Source organism: Microtus oregoni, unplaced genomic scaffold (assembly GCF_018167655.1).
Source record: "Microtus oregoni isolate MIOR12 unplaced genomic scaffold, Mior012 000038F_ref0000394, whole genome shotgun sequence".
Taxonomy (NCBI): domain Eukaryota; kingdom Metazoa; phylum Chordata; class Mammalia; order Rodentia; family Cricetidae; genus Microtus; species Microtus oregoni.
The window spans coordinates 8,190,504-8,214,938 of NW_024543097.1; the positions used below are offsets into that span (position 1 = coordinate 8,190,504).

Sequence of the window (24,435 nt, forward strand, 5' to 3'; positions counted from 1 at the left end):
GTCTATATTAGATACTTGCCACTTTCTTATATTATTATTAGACAACTTTGGGGGCAGAGTTCAATGATACAGCACTTGTCTTGCACGCACCAAGTCTGGGATTTGATTCCTGCTACCACCACTGTGAATAAACAGTAAAGTCTTATGTGACTCCTCTCTATTCGTGTCTAAATTAACCCAGACAAAAAGATCAAGATTTAATATTAAGTAATTACTCCAGAAGAAAGAGGGTTTAATTATTCTGCAATTGCAGGATTCCTTGTGAGGAAAGCAGTAGGGACCAAGGGTAAATATGAAATCACGAGTTAACAAATCATTTGACCAATTAAGTTTTTATTAATTTGCTCATCATGAAGTCTGAGCTGCAACTGTCATAAATCCTTTCTAAACAGATTCCTCACCTTATCCAAAATCAGTCCTTGTTCCTCAAAGAGGGCAGCTTCCTAAATACCTTTCTCAATACATTTAAAAGTAAAAGCCTTTACTTGATGGGAGATGCTGAAAGAGAGAGCTATACTGCTGTTGAACACTGTGGCCTCCAGCGGATACTGGGAGTCAACATAACAAAAAAGGAGTCTCTAGACCTGTTGGTACTTGAACTCAAGGAAAAGCTTTGGAGAGGCAGTAACAGCTCCCAGGTCTAACTGTATAATCATTTACCTATGTAATTATAATACAAGTCTCATTGACAAACATATATGTGTGTGTGTGCTTGTGTGTGTATATGCATGTATGTATGCACATGTGTTTGCATATTTGCAATCAGTTTTGAGCATCAAACTCAGGCCTTCAAATGTATTATGCTTACTGCTGTACTTATTTTAATCTGATTTTAAATTCAAAGCCTCATCTCCTATTTTAAAAGTTAGGGATGATAAAATTTATTTAAGAACTTTATAGTTTATCTCTGATATTTTATCAAATGGTGACTTACCATTTACTTTTGGAAAACAAATCCCCTAATACCTCTCTTTAACCAAATTAGCTTGGTTATCATCATTGGCATGCAATTATACATCATATGGCTACCTGCAAATATAGACATAATTCTTCCCTACCGGCTTGCTACCTAAGTCATATGTGTCCCAGAGGTGCTGGGGAGGAAGAGGGTATTTGCTCTGCTGCTGCCAATTTCTGATGCTCTCAATCCCTTCTTCATCCTTGTGGTTGCATAGCAACAGTGAATCAGACACAGCCTGAATTAGATGTCTTGCATCTTTAGGTTGAAGGTGGGGACTTGGCAGAGGGAATATGTAAGTTCAGACTTCTGCCTTTGATTCTCTGCAGCTTCTTCCATTTAAATGACCTTGAGAGGAAGATCCGACCTTGAATACTTATTTAGGCTTATTTTCTTTTGAGTCTCCTCATTTGCCTTTGTTAACTCGATAGCCTTTTCCAGTTACATCTTGGTGATGCCAAGGCCAGCGGAGATCAAACATTAAATGCTGCCAGAAACCGTCTCACCTTCCCACACTTGTGAGGACTGACTTTTCATTGAGTTATCAAGGAAGGGAAAAAAGTCAAATGTGCTACCTTACTTCTGCCTTCCCATGATGAAGGTAAAAGTTGGGATTACACAATGTACCTTGCTGCAGAATCACTGAAATGAATGATGACAAGAAGTGTTTACAACACCACTACTCCTAATTAACGGAAAACATCGTAGACACGTCTAGGGTCCCACGCTTCTTCCCGGAGGCAATAAAAAACTAAATGCAGAAGAAAAGGGAAGTTCTCTCACGGGTACAGGGCACTAGGTCTCTTCCCCCTTTCTGAAATTCCACTGTGCGACGGGACTCACCAAGGTCGTCAATCTGCTTCAGGAGTTCAACAGCATCCAGACCCACGGAGAACTTTACAAAAACTTGCACAAAGGGGTTCCTTAGAGTATTCTAAAATTAATAATAAGAGCCAGTTTCAATATGAGAAGAAAACATGTTTAATCATTGCCACTCTACGCACGACCTTGGAATAGTAAAGCAGCCACCACCAGGCGTTGTTAAGGCGCCTGCTTGTGGGCTCATACACAAAGATTTGAAAGAATGAGCGTCTGTTTTTCACACAAATTGCTCAGGTTTCTAAAAGTGTCCAGAGGGAACCAAAATTATTTTTAACATCAGAGAATTATGCTCAATGTAACAGAATTTTTCTCAGTGCTAATAAATTACTTCCTTTTAAAGATATGCTATAAATAATGTGGTTCAGGGTGTATTTCGTTCTCCTGAGATGAATAAAAGCCACTGCTGACATTTGCAAAGTCTGCATGACATTTGAACTCTCATCCCCAGCTGTGAGGTGCCTCCTTCCTGGCTCCATGTTGTCTTTCTAAAGTGGAGGACAAACGACTCATCAGAGAAGTCAGTGTCTATTATTATAGAACCGCTCTGTATTGAACAACAACTATATGGTCATGGGAAAAAAATCAGTAAAACCAGCCTCCACTCCGCTGAAACACTGATAGTTTAAAGTAATAATTTACTTAAAATATTAAAGCTTCTATTGTTATTTTCCAATCTAACAGACATAGCTCCTACCCTGACAACATCACTAGCTCTTTCATAGTGAGCTAGGCACTACTATGCAGATTTTTTAACACACCTCAAAGAGAATAACATTCTGACCATTTTCCTTGTATCTTTTGTGTGTGTGTGTGTGTGTGTGTGTGTGTGTGTGTGTGCATTGCAGTGAGCCCAGAGCCTCAGCACTGTGGAGCAAGCACTATACCGCTATGCGAGTCATCAGTTAATGCCTCAAATGTCAAACTCCCTGTGAATTTACAAAACTGAGTTTTTCCTCAAGAACTGAGAGTAGCAATTTATCTTTTTCTGGAGTAGAGATGCTTCAGTTATTTGATAGTCTCACTGCGAAGATGGCCACAGAGGTTCTAATAAATTCAGCACTTTGGAACTATTATGTACAACATATGTTCTTTGGTAATTCAGCACTTTAACCAACAAAAAAAATTTCCCTAATAAAATAATGTGTGTGGACTACTTTTTTCCCTCTCCATAGATAACAAATTTTTAGGAGAAAAGAGCAGTCTTCTATTTAGGAGACTACATAGGGCAATAACATTCTATTCAAGAAACTTTGTTATATGAGACTCACTAGAAAAGATCCACTACAAACGAGTATTCTTTAGCTTAGGATAGTTAAATTGGACAGTACATTTTGGGGGACATGTTTCATGGAAAATACCCTTCATTTTATACTTATTAAACATATTGATGGTTTATATTTATTTTCTAATTCATACTAGAAATGTAACTATCTATGCACTCACTGTTAGTCAAAACAAACTGAAGAAAGCAGCTTCTAGGTACAATTTTCCTGAAAACTTAAATGAAACAAATGAGTCATCCTGGCTTTAATTTATTTGCATGGTGATAAAAACAGGCAATATGTATATGTATGTACATATAACACATGCATTGTATATTCCACATATCATATATAATAAACACATACAATACATTATATATAATACGTATAACATATGTATAATGCATAGTATATTTAAGTGTTATATATTACAAACCAAGAATATTTTAGAAATATATATAACCAAATATATATATATATATATATATATATATATATATATATATATATATATACCTTCCCTCCAGAGACAGTGTGACAGTGTCTTGGACAGAATATTTGGATATATATATATCCAAAATATTCTTGGGCTCCGTCGATTTTATGGGGGTCATCTCTTTTCAATGCAAACCACTTTCTCCTGAGTACCACCATTATTATCATTACTGACATACTTTTCTCCAGCTGATAACAGGTTAGCTCTGCTGCTTGCTCTTTAGTTGTCAAAAGTTCTGTTTGTGATTGGACCACTTCCCTAAACTGTTATAAGTATTTTCAGAAAAGCCTGCATCTTTTTTTACAGGAATCACAAATCATACTTTTCAAACTGATGTCCGCATAGTTGCACCATCAAACCTGTAACTATACTGGCATGATCATCACGAGTGGCTGAGTGAGGACTAAATTTAGAAGGGACCGATTTATTAGAACATTTTTCTGGGTGTGATTTTTGATTCATTATGACAGCACCTGTGTGCAATTTATGCCACATGCATCAACTAAAGAACCCCTGACGTTGGATGCCTTCTAGAACATTAATACTCCAGAAATTCTAAAACCAATTAGTATCACAGAATAATTTAAAAGAGAGATAGCTTGAACACATCCATGCCATACTAATTAAAGTTGTTAAGTAAGTGATTATAGCACTAGCTATAGTTACATCGGTGTGTAAAAATTCTCACCTCTAAGGTGGTAGAGAGACAGGAAGGTCTAGAAGGAAGGAAGGAGCTACAAACGTGAATGAGAAATCTGCTATTCTGTTTCTGATGCTATCTCTGGAGGAAGGCTATCCTAATCATTTGAAAATGGATGCTAAGTTACAATCTTCACATAATAAAGGTGATTAAAATATCAAAGAACTGTATTTCCCAGGGAGGTGTACGGCAGAGAGATCTAGTACCTGGAGCATTGGAATTGTCTGGTTTAGCAGGTGGAAGGAATTCATGAAGATTGGTGACTTATCCATCCACTCCTGAGATTTTTCTCTTAATTCCGCCAACTGCCTCAGAGTTACATTGGACTTAAAAACAAAGAAACAAGAGAGATCTGGTCAATTAGTATCTTTCATGTATTTCAATACAATATACAACTTTTGGTATATAAAAATAGCATTAAAAGGTAAAGATTGTTAAAAAAAAAAGAAAGAAACAAAAAGAAAGCCATTGTCAGATCTTTCCTATGTGTTCAAAAGTTTCAAGTGATATAGCTTACAAAGATCAAGATCATTTATAAAAATTCTGGAAATTTTAGGGCTTGCTTGATGTCCAACACGAATTTATAATAAAAATGGAAGCCTTCCCAGAGTCCTTACAAATTTTCCTTTCTACCAATGTTAAACTTCAAATCACTAACTAAAGTGAGTTCACAGACATAGGAAGGAGTTTCTTATTCAATTAAATTTTTTAAGTTAGAAGGCAAAGTAAAGATGCTCTTGTTTCTTGTTCCTGGGAACAGGTACACCACAGCCTTTTAGGAAGCCAATCTGGAAAGAACTATCCAAATGAAGCACAGCCAAGCATGGTGGTGCATGCCTGCAACCCTAGCACGTGGGAGGCGGAGGCAGGAGGATCCTGAACTCTCAAGGATAGCATGAGCTGCATAGCAAGACCCTATTTCAATAAGACAAATTAAAACAGAGCAACAAAATGTCCTAAAACCCTTCAATTCTAGACATTAGCCATACTGAAATAAAATACCAATTTCACAAAATGCATGCGCATGTGTTTTGTTGGCCACAGTGTTTATATTAGCACAAACCCAAAACCATATGCCAGAAATAAAATGAATCTTTTCATAAGCATTTGATTATGAGACATGAGAATATGAGAATAAAATAAATGCATTTCATGCCATTAAAAATCTCTTTAACATCTGTAAAAATGAAAGAATTTAGCTAGCTCTATTGAGTTAAAGGACTTCTTACCACAAGAAAGATTGGGGACTAGGTTTTTAAAAACATTAAAAGGGTGAGGGGATCTATGATTGACCAGTGAGAGTGACATCATTTACATGAAATCTGGGATGTATACACCCAGAAGATGAGTAAGGTATTAAGTCACAAACACTCAAAGCAACAACACTCAGTGGTAATTTCCTGTTCATTTTCTGTAATCTCAAAGTAATGTCAGACTCCCATCACCTATAATTTAATGACCAGGCGACACTAAGGCAAATTTTCTTTTCACATTCACTCTTTAGCTTTTAGAAGAATAGGTGTATAATTCAAATATTTGAAGCTATTTTTTTTTTAGAGCGGGGAGGTGGGGGTTCAACCTCCAAAGCCTCCTGTCTCAGCCTCTAAGACACTAGGACTATGGCCGTGCTCTACATGCCTGTCTTCAAGCCAAGCTTACTGGTATTTTCTTTTCTTTTCAGTGGTGTGCACTGAGCCCAGGGCCCTTTGCATCTCAGCCAAGCATTCTACCATGGAACACCATGTCCACCCTTAAAGCCAACTTAAAAGTGAGGGGAAGTAATTACTGTAAAATGCTAAGTATGGGTCCTGATGATATTGTTTATTTCAACATGTATCTTTGATATAATTTAAAAATATTAAATCATACAACCAATTATGAAGTCAATAATCTATACTTTAAGAACTAATTTTTATTTGAAGGAGTTAAACAATCACACATTTTTAATATGATTTTTATATATACTTTGAACATTTGACATTAATTGAAAACTTTTTGGCTTTCTTAGATACACTAAAAAGTCTGGGGTCTAGCTGTACCTAATTTCATTCCTAAGTGTCAAGGTGGTTGATTTCACCAGAAGCTCCCACTTGGCATAACTTATACCCTACCCCATTCACAACTACCTAGGGCCAAAGTAAAGAGTTATCAAAGTTTTCAAACACCAAAGGCAATGATGATGGTAGAGAAGACATAAGTCAGAATCCCCTAAAATAAATTTAGAAGTTGGCTACTTTAGAACAGAAACAGTATACCACATAGAAACATTGAGTTTGACAGCCAAACCTTTTCCATAATGGCCTTTGTAGCTGGGTTATATGGTGCATATAAAATCTTCCCCAACAACATTGGTTTCAAGAATGCCCAAATTACAGGTCCAGCAGGCATGTTGATGATGTCTTTGTAAAGGGAGAAGCAAAATGGTGCTGGAAATTAAAAACAAAATGAAATCAGCCAATTATTAGGCACAATTGTTATGCATCATTCATTATGATTTAGAAGAAAACAAAAAAATCATTTCTAGATACATTCCATATCTATTTATTTATAGAGAATTGGTTCAGCTTATATTGCCTAAAATTTATGTCTTCGAACTTCCTAGAGTGATAACAGATATGAGGCATCTGGTGTTGAAAGCAGAGTAGCAATTGTTTTTTTAGGTGGGAAAAGTAGAAGCTAATAAGCAAGCCCAGAATAAATGGTGGCATTTTGCCAAGGAGAAACACAAAGATTTCAAATCATATTTCAGACTTGCTTCTAACAGATCCATTTTGCCAGCCCTTAATTTTCCAAAAATACACAAAACCCTACTCCCGGGACGGTCCCAGATACGTGAGAGCCATTCACAGCTTTTTGGTGAATGAATAAAAAGATGAATGAATGAGTCAACCCAATTGCTATCCTAAACTCCATATATAACCTGGAAGAGCTCCTAAGATCACATTTTGAATCTCAAAGTTTATATATCAAGTAAATGGTTTTGATATGCGATAAACAGTTACACTCGGCTGCACACACGCAGGTCTGCCATATGCCATATAAACGTCTAATGCTAGAAAGTTCGGGGAAAATATTGATCTGAGAACATTTAAAAAAAGCTTTTGCATTTTCTACTGGCAAGAGTTCCTAGTTATGACCCTCAGATGCTAACCGCAGAGCAGTGTAGGTTAACAACAATGTGATCATTGATGGGCTGCATGGATGACGGAGTCCTACACCGCAGCATCACCTGCTGATGTGCCGGCTGGCTTGTCTAGTTTGTCTATGATCCCACGATGACCAAGGCACCTAATGACACATTTCTCAGGGCACATGTCTATTGTTAAAGCGATCTCTATGACTGTACACTCTGTCATGTAGAGAGCCCAACAGCTCTGAGACCTCCAAGTTCAGTGACCTTGGGCAAGTTATTCAGTATCTTTACACCTCTATTGCCGTCATTAAGATGCAACCATGTAGACATTACCTCATGGGGCGGCTGTGGCGAAGGCATGAGTTAAAAGGCAGGATACGCAGCAAGAACTGCATAAGTGTGTTCTATTTTTATTCTGAGATAAAATTAATGCTTCATTTACCATCAGACGTGGTGACAGAACATGCAATGCTCTTGTCATTAAAAATAATTATCATACTTATTGTAAGATACACTCACTAGCATTTAAGGGAATTCCGTATTTTGCAGCAATCTCTTCTTTAGTCAATTTATAAGTTAGAAAATCTTTGGTGTGGTTGCCTTTTGGCTTCTGGGAAGAAGGCAGCATGGAGGTTAAATACTCCGTGGTAATCCCTTGGGAACAGAGCGCTTGGGAGATGGTACTGAACGACCCTGCTGGCGTGTTCATCCGGGTGCTTCTGTCCATGGCCTGGGAGACAATGTCCAAGAGTTATTAATGTTACCTGAGCCACATGTGCTCTGGAAGACAACACAGAGAGAAAAAGTGGTAAGGTTGTAAGTTTTCATAATTTCTTTAAGCATGAATGGCAAACCTAAATACAGAATGATAAGCCTCATTGGTTTACGCACCAAACATGACCAAAGTGGGAGTTTTCCTCTAGTGAGTTTCTGTCTTAAAGGTGCTATGTTGAGAGCTGAATTTATTGTCCCCAATCTTAAATAAAAGTCAGCATAGCAAGAAGAATTTCTCGGGAAGAATATTACCGAGTGACTCTTCTACCTGTGTTAATGGAACACTCCTGGACAGATGCATTTGTTTCAGGGATCTCATTCTGTCTAGCAGGGGATGTGCGCCAGACGCCAACTGATTGAGGGTCTTTTTCAGCTTTATGAAAAGCTCCATCATCCTTTCCACTGGCTTCTGGTCTTTCCTTGGGAAAAACACCTAATGGGAAAAGAACGAAAGTGACTGATTGATATGGAAGTACTAGAACCTCATGGATGGGTGGCAAGATTATAAAACAGAATGGCCTCTATGAAAAATGTTTCTAAAAAGTCTATTGAGCAGGTAAATAGAGATTTTCCATACCAAACATCCCATTTCTAGATATTTACCAAAGCAAAGGGGATCCAAAGAAAGGGGATCCACTGGTACATGGACAGTTATAGGCTTTGCTTAGCAGAATTTATCCTTAAATGCAATATAATATGGGCATACAAAAAAGGAAAATATTATACTACATACACAGACCAGTTACTGTGTGATTGATTTAACTGCTGCAAAAGGCAAAGAAATAATTTGAGATCAGCCAGCTCTTCAGCTCTTCTTGTGAACTGTGCCTTGGGGCGATACCACACTACCACATGGGCCTAAGGACAGCTAAGGAAACGGTGATTCCAGGTGGGGCATATGTGCAGATAATGAGGCCCTGGTATAGGATTGGGGGTTTTCCTAGAAAAAAAAAAAAAAAGGAAACCACTGGAAAGTTATAAGTCGAGTCATGGCATAAAGTGACGTGTTCTCAAAGGTCGCTTTGCTGCTTGGTGGGTGCTGGGATGGGATGCTGGTGTTCTTTTGGGGCAACATCAGGGGCAAGGGTGAAAAGAAGAGAGGGCTCTAAGTAGGGTTAACTGTAACTAACCCAAAACATCTTTATCCCCTCAGCGTCTGGAGTTTCTAATTTTTAAGAGGGAGGAAAAGCAAGTTTCTCTGCTTTTAAGAATACGCACATGATTTTGGCCCGGGTATAGACTTTGCTGAACATTGTGTTTAATCTTCTGGTTTGCCCTTTTCTGTCCGCTGTGCACTGAGTAACTTGCTAGAGCACCGGCTCACGGCTGTGGAGCTCTGTTCACTTTGCTCCATGCCAAAATGACCATAAATAATGGCCGTTTCTTACTCAATTGACAAAAGAATAAAAACATTCTCATTTTGAAAACACCCCCCAAAAGAACACTACATGCTTTCACATTTGAAAATTCTTCTCAGTGTGTTTAATTTCCAAGACTTTTTAAAACAATATTTCTTTTTAAAAAATTAACCTTTCTTTTTATCTTTATTTTTTAATTTAATTTTTATGTGTATAAATATTTTCCTGCCTGTACATCTACGTACCAGTGCCTGCAGAAGGCAGAAGGCATCAGACCCTGCAGGACAGGAACTACAGATGATAATGAACTGCCATGTAGATGGTGGGAATTAAACCCAGGGCCCCTGAAAGAGTAGCTGTTGTTCCTAACCACTGAGCTATCTCTCCAGTCCCCACTCTTTATTTTCGTTGCACTAAATTAATGCTTATTCACTGTAAGAAATGATAAGAGAGTTTATTTTTTAAATAATGGTAGTCATATATTAATCTTATCTCTGTTCTTAGATATAAAAACTAAGAATTGATAAATCTGGGACATTAGTTTCTTCGTCTTAGTTGGTTCTAAAATAGTGTGATAATTCCAGAAGCCGTATAGATGAGTCTTATCCCTTATGGTATTGGAAAGCATCTGGCAACTTGCCTTGTATGTGAAATTATAGATGTCTAAGTAGTGTAGAAGGGTAAGTCCGATGAGGTAGGACTGGTGTGATCTCTCTGGAAGGGGCAGCTTGCAGAATTCCTTCATGGCGTCTTCCAGTTTGGGGTTCGTGACATTTGCATCACATGAATGCAACCAGAACACACGAGAAATTATCTGTGAGTCAGAAGAAGAAAACTATTTTATCTGTGAATCGTTTGAGTATCTTCTGTTCAACTTAAGCAAGTTTCAAAATACGACAAGTTGTCCCCAGGAATGAAATTCATCTTTCAAAGCCTCTATCATGATATTTCTTCTTTATCTATTTTCCTGGTTATGTGTGGTATGCTTGTCACTGTGCATGCATCTTTCTATTTGTGTGGGCACACATAGTGAGAGTGAGTGCTGTGCATGGGTGCCCACGCATATAGGGGCCCAAGAATGTCAGAAATCATCCCCATCACTCTTCCATCTTACTCAATAAGGTAAGGTCTGTCAATCAAAATCAGACCTCACTGATAAATACAGTTGCTTGCCAACCAGATTTCTTTGAGACGCCCCAGTTTCCACCTTCTGATGCTGGAATTATAGGCAGAACACATACACTCAGGGCATTCTGGGGATTTGAACTCCGGTTCTCGACTTTGTGCACAAGTGCTTAACCACTGGTACATCTCCCCGGTAGTGTAAGGCACCAATGACTATTAATAAAACAACAGAGAACCTATACTCACTGGAAGGCAAAAGAAGAGTGATGGGGAAGGCAGGCAAGTAGGGATTCGGGAGGAAAAACGGAATTTTTCTAGAACAATCAGGTATAAAATAACAGAAGAAAAGGTACAAAAAAATTAGTAGAAAATAATAGTAGAAAAGGGAGTCAGTCTGGGTGGGGATGACTACTTTAAGACTCGTGTTTGTTTTAAGCATTTACCTTTCCTTAGTTTGAGGTACAGTTCATTGCTGATGATCATTGAAAGTTATAGTCTTACATCACATCCTCTACAGCTTCAAGAAGCTACAGAGCAAAGAAGGGGAGACAAAGAGGAGGAGGAAGTGGTAGTCCAGAATCACAGCTTATGTGAACTGCTGTTCCTAGCGAGTAATGTGCAGCCACAGAAGTGTGCAAGGGGAAGGTTGAAACAAAGAGGAAAGCCCATGACAATGGCAGTCGCAGAACATCTCCTTTCTTAAAAGCTGGGCATATACCCAAAGGATGCACACTCATACCACAAGGACACTTGCTCATCTATGTTCACAGCAGCATTATGTGTAATAGCCAGAACCTGGAAACAACCTAGATGCCCCTCAACCAAAGAATAAAGACAATATGGATAAAAAGAATGGTACATTTACACAACGGAGTTTTAATCGGTGGGGGCGGGGGAAATAATGGCATCATGAAATTTGCAGGCAAATGGATATGGAGCTAGAAAACTCTTCCTCAGCAAGGTAACCCATACCCAGAAAGATAAACACAGTATGTACTCACTCAAAGTGGATACTAGCCTGGGGAGATGGCTCAGCCATTAGAGGCTAGGCTTACAACCAAAAATAAGTGGACATTAGATGTAAAGCCTATGATACCCAGGCTACACTCCTCAGCCCCAGAGAAGCTAGGTAACACAGAGGACCCTATGAGGGATTCATGGGTCACTGGGAAGAGGAAATAGATAAGATATCCTCGATAAACTGCGATTGGTGAGTGGTAGAGGGGAGGGGAAGGGATGATGGGAACATGAGGGATCTGGAAGGTTGAGTTGGAGGCAGGATGGAGGGGGAAAGTAATGAAAAAAGATCTCTTGATACAGAGGACTACTGTGGGGTTAGGGAGAAGCCTGGTGTCAGAGAAACTCCAAGGAACCCGCAAGGATGGCCTCTAGACAAGAGTGGAGAGGGTGCCTGAACTGGCCTTTTCCTCTACCCTAATTGTTAACACAGAGCCTTCATCCATTTACAGATGGAAGCAGATGTGGAGATCCATAGTCAAACACCGAACTGGGAGTGCAGTTGAAGATAAGGAGGAGGGATTGTATGAGCAGAGGGGTTCAAGATGAGGATGGAGAAACCTACAGAGACAGCTGACCTGAGCCTGTGGGAGTTCACAGACTCTGGACCGACAACTAGGGAGCCTGCATTGACGGACCTAGGCTCTCTGCATCAGGATGACAGCTATGCAGTTTGATCTTTTGTGGGGTTTTTAGCAGTGGGACCAGGACCTGTTCCTGGTGCAGGAGCTGGCTCTTTGGAACCTATTCCCTATGGTGGGATGCTCTGTCCAGCCTTGATGCAAGGGGGAGGAGCTTGATCCTGCCTCAGCTTTATATGCATGATTTGTTAACTCTGAAGGGAGGCCTTACCCTTCTGAAGGGAGACAAAGGAGGGGGATAGAAAGGAGGTGGGAAGAGGAAACGGGAGGGGAAACTGTGGTTGGTATGTAAAACACATAAATTTAAAAAGACAAAATTAGCAATCAGACTGTGTGCCCTCCTTTCTTCACAAAGGTGGCTTCCAAAGCCAAGTACCTGGTGACAAAGTGATGGCTTTGAACCAAATGAGCAAAAGGCGAGATCAAGAGGAAGGAAGAAAGCAAAGCAAGGCAGTTGTAAGTTTTGCATAGGGAAAAAAATAAATAAACAAAAAGTTTTGCATAGAGAACCAACCACAAGGACACCAGCAGCTTTAAAGTCTGTCGGAGGGAACTTTCCATGAACTTTATCTTGCTGTGCTTAGTGACAGAGCTGTGCTTAGAAATGACACACTCTGTCACACGGGGCCTTAAGCTGCACAGCTCTTTTGGAAAATTTCCATGATACTTCCAGACAATGGACTTGGAAAGAGGATAAAAGACAAGATATTTTGAGTGGAAAACTATATTATCTGCTAAGAAGAAAATAACATTATTTTCACAGGGAAAAAAAAAAGTTTGCTATCACCACAAACGTTTCCGTGATTCCACTGATGACATCTATGGAATATGCTAGCCCTCTTCCGGGGGCTTTAACCAAATAGAAGTGAATAACCTGCTTTAGTTATTGCGACAAAGAGTAGACGTCTGTGTGCCTAACCCGGATGTCCCTTAGGATACCAGATACTGTTATTATAGCAGTAGATACCATTACTGCTGGTTTAAGAAAACTTTGTGAGGAGGAAAGGAAAAGCGGGGAACAAAAAAGTGAGAGAAAGGGTAAACAGAAATCAATGAAAGGGAAACAGAGTGACATTTCTTCAGAGTTTCTCTTCTAAGGCTGGGAATATAGCTTAGTGGTAGTCCAGTCTCCAGTATGACACACACACACATGCACATACACACGTGCACACACACACACACACACACACACACACACACACACACACGGGCAGGATATCTCTCCAAACTTCACTTAAGATTTAGGTTTCTTTTAGCATTTGTATGGAAATTTGATCCGATTCCCATGCAACTTCCTGATGCCTTATATAGAAGCACTTTGCTACCTCCACCTCTACCAACTGCCCTTATGTCCAAACGAACCCTTACCTCCGCTCTGTTGTCTGGGATGGGAATGGCCAGCAGCTTGTCAATACTCGTGTTGGACATCCCTATTGCCCTCAGTTCTTCTTTCAGCTCTTCGATGTGTTTAAACATTTCTATTAATTGGCCTGTAAGGCAAGCACACACACTCACATACCTCGGTTGTAATGCCACTCTTTTTAGGTACAGTAACATAGCTTCTAGACTAAAATGTACTGAACGTACATGCCTTGCCGGAAACAGATGTTGTCTCCTAGTTTTGGCAAGCTTGGCGTCTTTGAGATCTATCTCTGTCTGATTTAGACTTGCTCGGATTATGATGCTGTTAACTTGAGTCAACAGATTGCTCTAAGGTTATAAATTTCCCTGTGATGTCTGCAACCCAAGGTTGATCCAAGGAAAATAGGGTTTCGTCACAGACTTTGATCACATAAGCCACTAAGTAAGTATGTCTCCAATTGATTTACCATCACATCATTTCCAAATGCATGGTAGCCTAGGGTCATATGATATGTCAATTTGGGAATAAATTTGATAAATACACTACATGACATTTGTCTTTAATTGTGCCCAGAACATGATAGTTCATAAATGGTCTATACTTGAATGTGCAATTTCAAGCTCTTTTAGGATGGCAATTAAAATTATTTCACAGTTGGACCTAATAAGGCATGGTAAACAATATTTTTATTTTTTGAAGATTATAATCTCTGGAAATGCCTTTTGTTTTTGTTTTTTATGGTTTTATTTTACTTATTTTTATTTTATGTGTATAAGTATTTTGCCTGCATGGATGTCCGTGTACCACGTGAGTGTAGTGGCCAGACAGTTCAGAAGAGTGTCAGATACTCTAGGAATTAAGTTATAAATGTTTATGAAATGCCATGTAGGTGCTGGGAACCAAACCCAGGTCCTCTGGACAAGCATTGTGTGTTTAACATCTGAGCCATCTCTCCAGCTCTGATATTTTTAATGCTAAGTGGCCCTCATACTTTCTTTATTTTTAGACTTTATGTCTTTCCAATTTTGTGCCTGACTGTTGTCTAAAATTCAGAATGTCTTTCTCTCTAGTATTTAGGTATTATGCAAAGAAGGAATGTATTGCCTGGTGTATCACACTCAGAATACCAATAGAGAGTTCTCACTTGAGATTTCTGCACACATCTGTGCATCCTTTCCCAGGTTTTTTCTTTTTATCAGATTATTCTATAGAAGGAAACATGCCTCACCCTCCTTCCTACAGTCGACTCTAACACACTTTGCTATATCTAAAAACCACAGGTAAATGTTGTAACTCGCTAAATTTTGGAAATCTTTTTGCTATAACGTTGTTTCAGATTTCAGTCCCTGCAAGCTCACTGTGTCTGTTTTAGACAAGCAGCCAAATTTGAAAGCTTCGGATTTCCTATTGTCAGGGCAGAGAGAAGAGCAGGTTTGGTTAGAAAGTTTGAAAGAGCCTTTCTTAGACTAAGGCCCGGCGAGCACAGGCATCCTAATAAGCCTTTAGAATCCAGCGGGGAAACACCTGGTTGCTCAGAAGATTCCGCGCTGGTGTTGGCGTGCAGCATGGCCTCTACAGTTGGTATTAACTGTGTGATATTCTCCAAGTAATTCATTTGCAACACCTGTTCCAGGAGCCTGGGACAAAACAGAAGGATACGTTCAAGTAGGCATAACGGGTTTTGGAGACAGGATTTTATCAAGGAAGAAGAGGATGGGAAAACTTACCAGTCCATATTTAGATCAATTTTGCTGGCATCTCCAGTAAGCAAATCCCTCAGTTTCGCGGATACTATATTGTCGTGGTACAGAAAGCCAGTAACAATATCAGTGCCCAGCTCCGCTGCTTCAATCAGCTGCACGTGAAAAGCGTGGTCTTTACACAGCCTGCCGAAGCTTATGTTAGAGAGCTGGCAGGATCCCTCTATTGCACTGAACGTTTCTGATTCACAGAGGAGTTCTGTCAAGTTTCGAAGCTGAGACAGCTTTCCAGAAAGGGGAAAGAAGAGAAGATAGATTAGTCATCTTTACTCTGCATTTTCAGCAATTGGCACTAAGTAACCAAATTTGATTTGCAACAGCTATTTCTGCCTATGCATTAGTTAGCTGGTGTTGAGCTGTGCGCTATAAGGAAGCACTGCCTTCTGCTGCTGTGTGTATTGTTCTTTCCTAAGAATTTTGTGAAAACCTTGGAACCTACTAAGCTTGTTTTCTCAACGGTAAAGACCTGCAGGTTTTCCAAATATAGTTTTAAAAATTAAGGGGGATAGTGAGATGACTCAGTAGTTTAGAGATCTTGCTGCAAAATACTCAAGGCTGCAGTTCATATCCAAGTAACTGTGTAAGAAGCCAGGTGTCCAGCAAACTCCTGCTTTAAGGTGTCAGACCCTCTATGGGCTTTGGCAGGTACAAGATACATAACCCACGCATACATGTGCTCTCCCCCTCCCCAAAGACAAATAAATAAATAAAAACCAAAATAAATCTTTAAAATTTAGAAGAAAAATAATTTTATAGTTATATTTTAAATCTCAATAACTTCAACAATTTTTTTATTTAATTTGTATTTTATACCATGTAAGGACAGAGAGAAGGCAGATTTGGTTTGAGCCTTTGAAAAGCCCTTTCTTCCTCATATCCATCATGGAGGCTATGATACATAGAACAAACCAGAACGGGAAAATAGCAAGTGTGGTGGGGGTGTTCAGGCATTACAAGCCTGGTGGACTGCTGCAGGAGCGGAGATGCTGCAACTTGTATGGAAAACAGTATTGTTCTTCCTCACAACTCAGAAATAAAACAAGCATGTGAGCCATTTCTTGATCTACACTTCAGAGAACCGAAAATAGTACAAAGATGGAGTATTTGTATACTAATGTGCGCAGAAACCTACTTATAATAGCCAAGAAATAGGAACAACTCAAGGGATGAATGGATGACCAGAATACACATAAAAGTGAAGCAATGTCTAAGGACACACACACACCAATAGGTAAGGGTGTACTGTTGCAACGTGGATGAACCTTGAAGATGCTATGCTAAATGGAATTAGTCACTCACAAAGACCTTGTGATTCCATATGTGAGTGACCTAGAGGAGTGCTGTCCGTAAACACAGGAAGTCAAAGAGAGGCTGTGAACGTACAGAGCTTGGAGGAGGGAGAAGTGAGGGGCTGGTTAATAGAAAAGATTTCGATTTCACATGATGAAAGGGATCCTGGAGGCTGGTTACTGAGCAATACGGATGCCATGAACCTAACTGCACCCTACAGCTGATAATGGCTACGGTCTGAATATTATGGTATGATGTCTATGACAATTAAAGTTGAATTTTAAAATTTAATCAACATTTTTTAAGTCTTTAAGCTGTAGCATGCATAAGCAACTCCATGGCAATAGACCTGGTTTTCAGATGTCTGCTTTGTTATTCCCCTTGTCTTCTGCCTTGTGATCTGTTTAGAAAAACTAAGCACCTTTGTTTCATGGAGATATCCAAAAGAACTTCAACTCCCAAGCCCAGAAGAATAACAGACCCAGGAACTCTAACGACCTAAGCTCTCCAGTATATTTCTGAACCTCATTCACTACGCTCCATGTGTCCTCAGGATATGCTCCCAGTTTATCCATCCTGAGGGAGAAAAGAATTCACCTGTGGGAACTCCAGTTCAGCTGTGTGCTGAAGCTAGCCCAGAGATATTCGTTTTAAGAAGCAAAAAGAGTCGGTGTCATTCACTGTAGCTCAGTTTCCAGTCAGAAGTCACAATTTTAACAGAAATGAACTCTTGCCCGACAGGAGCATAGGTTTGCTAGCCTTTTGCCTCATACATCAAAAGGAAGAAAGGCTGGCGTGTCTTTAGCCAGAGGTTGGCAGTAAGCACAGGAAGGCCACAGAAGCCAATCATTTGACCATCCCAAAGAACCAATATCACTGACCCATTTTTCATAGTTATTGAATAGCATAATTGACTTGTGACTTTGAAAATTCTGACGTGACTTCATAATGTATGCAAATTCCACTTCCTGGCCTTATTGCTATGAGAAAATTCCCATTCTGGAACAGACCCAATCATTCTGCACACTGCAACTACATGCTTGCCATGCTGTTCTTAACTTTAATTCCCCGACTACTAGATATGTTTAAACCTCTAATGGACGGAGCCATGTGTCTGTGAACTATCGCTACCACCTGCACTTTGATGCTTTATAAAAATCTAAAGTTTATTATTTGCTAATTAAAAATATTTTATGTGTATTGGTGTTTTACTTATATGCTTGTTTGTGCACCATATGTGTGCCTGGGGCCCGCAAAGGCCAGAAGAGGGTGCCAAATACCCTAGAACTGGAGTATAGAGGGTTATGAGCTTTCTGAGGATTGAACTTGTATTAAGAGCCACCTCTTTGGCCTCCTTTTTGAGGCTTTCTTAAGTAAAGGATAAATAATGTTTGGTCAATGCATTCTTAGCTGAGTTTTGAGAGGCAACAAGCTTCAGCAACTTTCACTGTGTAGAAGCTGAGAACGGTTTTGAGCTGCAAGGTCAGTATCCATGTGTGGGGAACCAATAAACGTCTATAGAGTATAGTCAATAAACGTCTATAGAGTATAGTCAATAAACATCTATAGAGTATAGTCAATAAACGTCTATAGAGTATAGTCAATAAACGTCTATAGAGTATAGTCAATATACGTCTATAGAGTATAGTCAATAAACGTCTATAGAGTATAGTCAATAAACGTCTATAGAGGATAGTCATGATGGATGAGATACAGGTTGTAGAAAGAGAAATCTGACATTTAGCTACATTGCTGAAGTTGGTCTGGTTCTTTGAAACAAGAATGTAGATCAGGATGGCTAGTACAGGGGCGCTGAGAAGCATCCAGTCACCAAGGAGGAATCCCCAGATTTTCACAGGGGCCGTAGCTTTATTCTAGGAGCAATACAGAAACTGCACTTGCAGAAACGTTATGGATTATTGTAGCTTCTTTTCACTCTTTTACTCTTGGGGGCCCGCCACCCAACTACCAAATAAACACACGGAGTCTTATTCTTTCTTATGAATGCCCAGCCTTAGCTTGGCTTGTTTCTAGACAGCATTTCTTAACTTAAATTAACCCACCTCTGAACATTTATTTTTCTCTAGTTCTGTCTTCCTTTTCTTTCCTTCTTACTCCATAGCTTGCTGTGTAGCTAGGTGGCTGGCCCTTTCTTTTTTCACTCCTCCATCTCTCCTTTCAGTTTCCTTCTCCTATTAATTCTCTTTGCCTGCCAGCCCTACCTATCCTTTCTCTTGTCTTGCGATTGGTTGTCCAGCTCTTTATTAGACAAATCAGGCGTTTTAGACAGGCACAGTAAGACAGCCTCACAGAGTTAAACAAATGCAATATAAAAGAATGTAACATATCTTTACATCATTAAATAAATGTTCCACAGCATAAACAATTTAACACATCTTAAAATAATATTCTACAACAGAGCATAAACAATAAAAAATCCAGTAATAACAATCTTCTTTTAAAGGATGTGTCAGTGGCGCTCTAGCAATGGCTCAGTCTATAAGGTTGTAGATAAGCTTTAGGATCTAAGACTGAATCCACAACACTCACTGGCTACTCACGCCCACATCCCAGACAGAAAATCCTAAGAGCTTGTTTCCAGCTCACTGAGAGACCCTGATGAAAAGCAGCAAGGTGGAGGGCAGTAGAGGAAGACACCAGAGGTTCTGTTTTGGCTTTTGTGTGTGTGCACATGGGCAAGTGAGGACACAAACTCCCATGTTTGCAATTCATACACACACACACACACACACACAGAGAGAGAGAGAGAGAGAGAGAGAGAGAGAGAGTAATTGTTAGTAAAACTAGATGTGGTGGCGCATGCTTATAATCCCAGCACTCAAGAAGCAGAGTGGGTTTTAAGTCCAGTGTGTGCTACAGAGAAAGTTCAGGCCATCCAGTGCTACAGAGTGAGGTGTTGTCTTAAGGAAAGTATGCAGTAAGCTCAGATTACTGATTTTTCAAAGTTGTAGTAGAGCTTCTATTTCCTTCATCTCAGACAGAGGTTCAGGCCTATAGCTGGACCATGATCCACAACTAACTCCACTTTCAGCTACGATGGGTTTCCTGTGGCCCAGTGGCTCCCAAAGCAACTGAATGAGAATTTTAATTAACATGACCATGAAGACTCTGTAATACCAAGGACATAGTGATAAATCCACAACACTCCTGAGCCCCTGGATGATAAATAGAGGTGGAGAGGAAATCTGTTTCAACATTTACAAGTGTTATCTGCATTCCTCCCACTATAGGAGCTTCATCTTGTGCAGAGGTAGTTCCCCTTTCTGTAAAGGGGCCTGAGTAAAAGGGGAGGTGAACAGAATGCGTAGGCGAGAGCAGAATGCTGGGGAACAGAAGGACATGTCATTAATGGGCAGACAGTTGGTGTTTTGGATGGTTCACCCTGCTGGAAGGAATGTTGTGAATAAAGTTCGAGACTCATGGACGGCAAATGCATGCCACGTTGGGGACAGCAGGCAGTAATAGCCTCCCTACTTATAACCCTATAGGAGACCAGGCTAATTCTTTCATGGACATGTGCTGAGAGGCAGCTCAGAGAACACAGCGCAGTTGTTGGCATTCTAGCTTAAGAACCCCGTTTGTACACTCATGAGTCAAACCCTTAGTTTTAGAGATGAGATGAAGAAGGTCTGATTTTGACAGAGTTTCTACTCTAGTAAAGCGATACCCCACATATAAAGTGAATTATAATTCTACATAGCAAGTTCCAAAGGCAGAAGTCCCAGTCCCAGGGCTCCTGCTTCCCTGTGTCCTGCCTTACCTTGACTTCCTGAACTGAGCCTGGCTGCCTTACCTTGACTTCCTGAACTGAGCCTGGAAACTGCCTCCCATCTGTTCTCTCTACTGACACCACACAGAGGCAGTGCTGTTTTTTGGGGGTGGGGGTGGTTTGTTTAGATTATTTCAGACACGGCCCACTTAACTTTCTTCCAATCTAGTCTCTTTCTAAAATGCAAAATTTGCCTTCTTCATATTTGATGCTTTCAAGACCAAACTCAAACTCCTTTACTAACACAACAGTCTTCAGGACCTGGGCAAGGCCTCCCTCCAAAGCACCTCTCCTGCCTTTCCCATAGTTATCTTCACCTTCCTGTGACTCCAAGTAACCTCTGCCTGTCTCTGAGGCTCATGCCTCTGGCTTTTGAGAAACCCAAGTTTCTGTGTCTGCAATGTTTGAATGTGACCTCCTCCCACATAGCCTTCAAGCTCAGAGTAAGTATTATATTCTTGGCCAAGTTTCTTCCTTCCACCTCTGTAGCCCACAATCTGAGCTAGATGATAGCCCATCTGTACACAAAACCCCGTTCGTCTGCATACCACATCACTTATCGCATTGTGTTGCAACTGTGACTCTGCCTTCCTACCACTCCTCTGGCTGGATTATAAGAATTCCGGGGATAATGGGAACTCACTAACTCTAGCTGAACAGGGAAAGAGCCAGCATAGGACCAAACTAGATCCTCAGAATGTGGTGACAGTTGTATGACTAGGGAGGACTGTGGAGCTACTGGCAGTGGCACCAGGATTTATCCCTATTGCTTGTATTGGCTTTTTGGAAACCCATTCTCTTTGGATGGATTCCTTGCTCAGCCTAGATATAGTAAGGAAGGCCTTGGATCTTCCTCAAAGCAATATGCCTTATCATCTCTGAGGAGTGGATGAGGGTGAGGTGGGGGTAAGACAGAAGGAATGGGAGGAGGAGAGGGAGTGGGAACAGGGGTTAGTATGTAAAATGAAAAAAAGATAATTTGTTTTCTTCTTTTAAAAAAATAAAATAAAATAAATCAGATTTAAAAAAAAAAGAATTCCGGGGAAAGAGATTATGTCTTATAAATAAAAGATGAAGTTGTTCTCAGGGAGCCATTTCAAAGGAAAAGGAGAGATTCCTAAAGTGGATCGTGGATAGTAGAAGTCTTACATGGGCTGCAGAAGAGGGAGGAAGGACCCACTTTGTATGAATCACAAGGTTATTTGTTGAGCACATCTGAAAGGGACTTTTACCCAGACTTATCACTGAGAGTGATATCATAGTTCAATATAAATAAATATAAAATGAATGAAGGCGGCATAGATGTCTGGAAAACAAAGGAAAGGTGATCATCTAAAGTTGCAGAAGTGACATTTACGTTGATTCTTGAAAGTTGAGCAAGAGCTTTCTGGGTAAATGTGTGACTTTTTCTCATTTGCATAAATTAAGATAATGCTAAATTAAGTACATTAGAAAATTTGATTCATGTAGAATACTGGGGCTAAAAGGTAGGTAGTCTAATGAGCATGTTTATCTGTAATATACATGGACATAATGTTTCGCATGCCTGCCTAATTACAGCTTGTTTACCGCACAGCAAATCACTTGCTTGCCCTAAATAAACCACTTCTAATTTAACTTTATCCCAGGCTACATAAATCCAATTAAACTGCAGATCTTACTAGGAAAACTGTTTTCAAAACTCACTAGAGTTGCTTTAGAAATAAAGTTTGTGATAATCTGCACACTGTGTGAGTAGATGAAGGAGCACGATCTGGTTTAAGCTTAAAATATCTATGTTTTTGGTCCTTTTTCCCTCTTTAGGGTCATGCATTTTAATATGACTTATTAGTTTCTAATCTGATGACAAGAAAAACAGATCAGTTAACTTTTGAGACTTTTGTGCACCAGCAGGTCGGAATACAAAAGTAGATTTAATAGCTAACAATGGAACAAAATAAAAAGATACAACAAACTCCCAAGTCATAAAGCTCAATAAGACATGGTCATGGGCGAGCATTAACACCACGACTGGGCTCTTGTGGATCACTTTACGTTGAGGCAATACTGAGAATCATTACATAAAGCCAAACCCCCTTGTCACTGTGTGACCAGAACGGGCATGCAGGGAAGCAAGGTCATGTGCAATGATCAGATATTTTAACTTAATCTTCCTAGCGTGTCACAGAGAGTGTTGCGATTGGTTTATTAACTATTTCCTTCCATGCTTACCTTGGATTTCAGGACCTCGGGAAGTGGAGGGAAGTCATCCTCATAGGAGCCATTTCGAAGAGAATGTTTCCTAAAGCGAATGGTGGACTGCAGAAGTCTTAGATTCTCTGCAGGGGCGGGAGGGAGAGCCACTTTGTGAGAATCACAGGGTCACAGGGTGACTTGGGGAACACATCTGCAAGAGACTTTTCTCTTGACTTATCAGTAAGGATTTTTTAGGATAATACAGTAGCTGAATATAAATGTAAAATGAGAGAAGATTAGCCTTTCCTTGAACCGTGTGGACTATCGAGTTCGTTATTTCTAAAATAGTCACAGATACGCTGCTTAGAGGTAAAAAATGTTTCTAGGAAAGCAGCTGCACAGCTTTGGGTTTTTGTGAATTAAATAATATTTTTATTTCTGGCTCACTGGAGATTGGAATATGTGGAAGGGGAACTGTATAATCACTGCATCCATGTGTCTGTTTTCACCCATAATTGATTAATGTCTGGGAAACAAACTCCAGGCCTAGATGTTTATTGTAATGTTTACTTGGTACTGTGTTTCATAAACTATTTGGGTGTACGAAAAATAATGTATGTGAGAATAGTGGGAAACATTTGATTTGCTTACAGTCTTTACGGTTGCTTACATAAGGTTTAAAAAATTGAAAATTAAACGTGTGAAGGCAGGGAGTAATCCTCCACATGGAAGCCTTTGTTCATGTAATATGTGAGAACTTTGGAACTCTTGAGTATCAATCTCAATCTTTCAACAGCTTCGGAGCACAAAGGACACAGAAAATGTCGCCAAGGATTGAATGAGCTCTCAAAGACTCTGGGATCTTGGGAAGTTCATCCAGGTTCCCGTCATCACATTGTCTAGTCTGAGACCATTCTACCAAAAGTGGTTCAGGTGACCACGGGGTTAAAGTAGCAGAAAGGGATAGCATAATGATATTAGGAATTCTATCTTAATATTAAATAACTTAACTAAAACGAGTAAAAATATGAAAAGATGTTTGAAGAACTCTTCCTTCAATCAGCTCGTGTCTTAACTCTTTAGAACAGAAGCAGGAAACGTGACAAGTTGAAAGTATCACCTGGTGACCCCCTGGCCAAGTCATCAGTCATATTTCTTATGCAAGCCAAGTAGGGAGTATATGGACTACTTGATGATATGTTTAGGATGGCGTCTTCAAAATTTTCCAGTATCAGGAGCCTGTAAATTAGAAGAGAATATAGAACTAAGCAAAGTCATTTAAACTGTGATTTGCTTGCTTGAGGATCCTGCTGTCTAAAGGCAGGACACTTCTGAGTGCATGCTTGGGTGTGTGTGCATGAATGTGTGCATGTGAGTGCGTGTGTGTGCGTGAGTGAGTGAGTGAGTGAGTGAGTGAGTGAGTGAGTGAATGTGTGTGTCTAGTCCTTCCCACGTCAGCCATCAAACTCCATCTCTATTTTGTGGCTTCTTCCATTACTGTTACATTTCAAGTAAGAAAGAAAGGATAGATGTGAGTACCTGTTTCAAAGACCTGTGCTTTGAATTACACTGAACAATAGGCAAAGCAACTAATAACAAGTTCTGCCACGTGTTAACTTACATTTTATCAAAACACTAGTGGATGAGACTTCTCCTAACACCACTAATGAGGTAAGAAAGTGAACTAATTAAAGAACTGTTTAAACGTGGG

At 39.8% G+C, this 24,435-nt stretch overlaps 1 protein-coding gene across 1 annotated transcript in view; it reads right to left on the reverse strand.

Annotated features, from left to right (window-relative positions):
* Abca12 (ATP binding cassette subfamily A member 12) overlaps positions 1 to 24,435 on the reverse strand; it is a 166,902-nt gene that overhangs the window by 56,314 nt on the left and 86,153 nt on the right. Inside the window, exons 10-20 of the mRNA XM_041631970.1 lie at positions 23,845 to 23,963; positions 22,761 to 22,867; positions 15,437 to 15,693; positions 15,234 to 15,346; positions 13,715 to 13,836; positions 10,204 to 10,377; positions 8,474 to 8,638; positions 7,951 to 8,161; positions 6,585 to 6,724; positions 4,505 to 4,624; positions 1,802 to 1,892 (exon numbers count right to left, since the gene is read on the reverse strand). Coding sequence (XP_041487904.1) covers positions 1,802 to 1,892; positions 4,505 to 4,624; positions 6,585 to 6,724; positions 7,951 to 8,161; positions 8,474 to 8,638; positions 10,204 to 10,377; positions 13,715 to 13,836; positions 15,234 to 15,346; positions 15,437 to 15,693; positions 22,761 to 22,867; positions 23,845 to 23,963 — 1,619 coding nt within the window. The remainder of the gene's footprint in view (positions 1 to 1,801; positions 1,893 to 4,504; positions 4,625 to 6,584; positions 6,725 to 7,950; positions 8,162 to 8,473; positions 8,639 to 10,203; positions 10,378 to 13,714; positions 13,837 to 15,233; positions 15,347 to 15,436; positions 15,694 to 22,760; positions 22,868 to 23,844; positions 23,964 to 24,435) is intronic.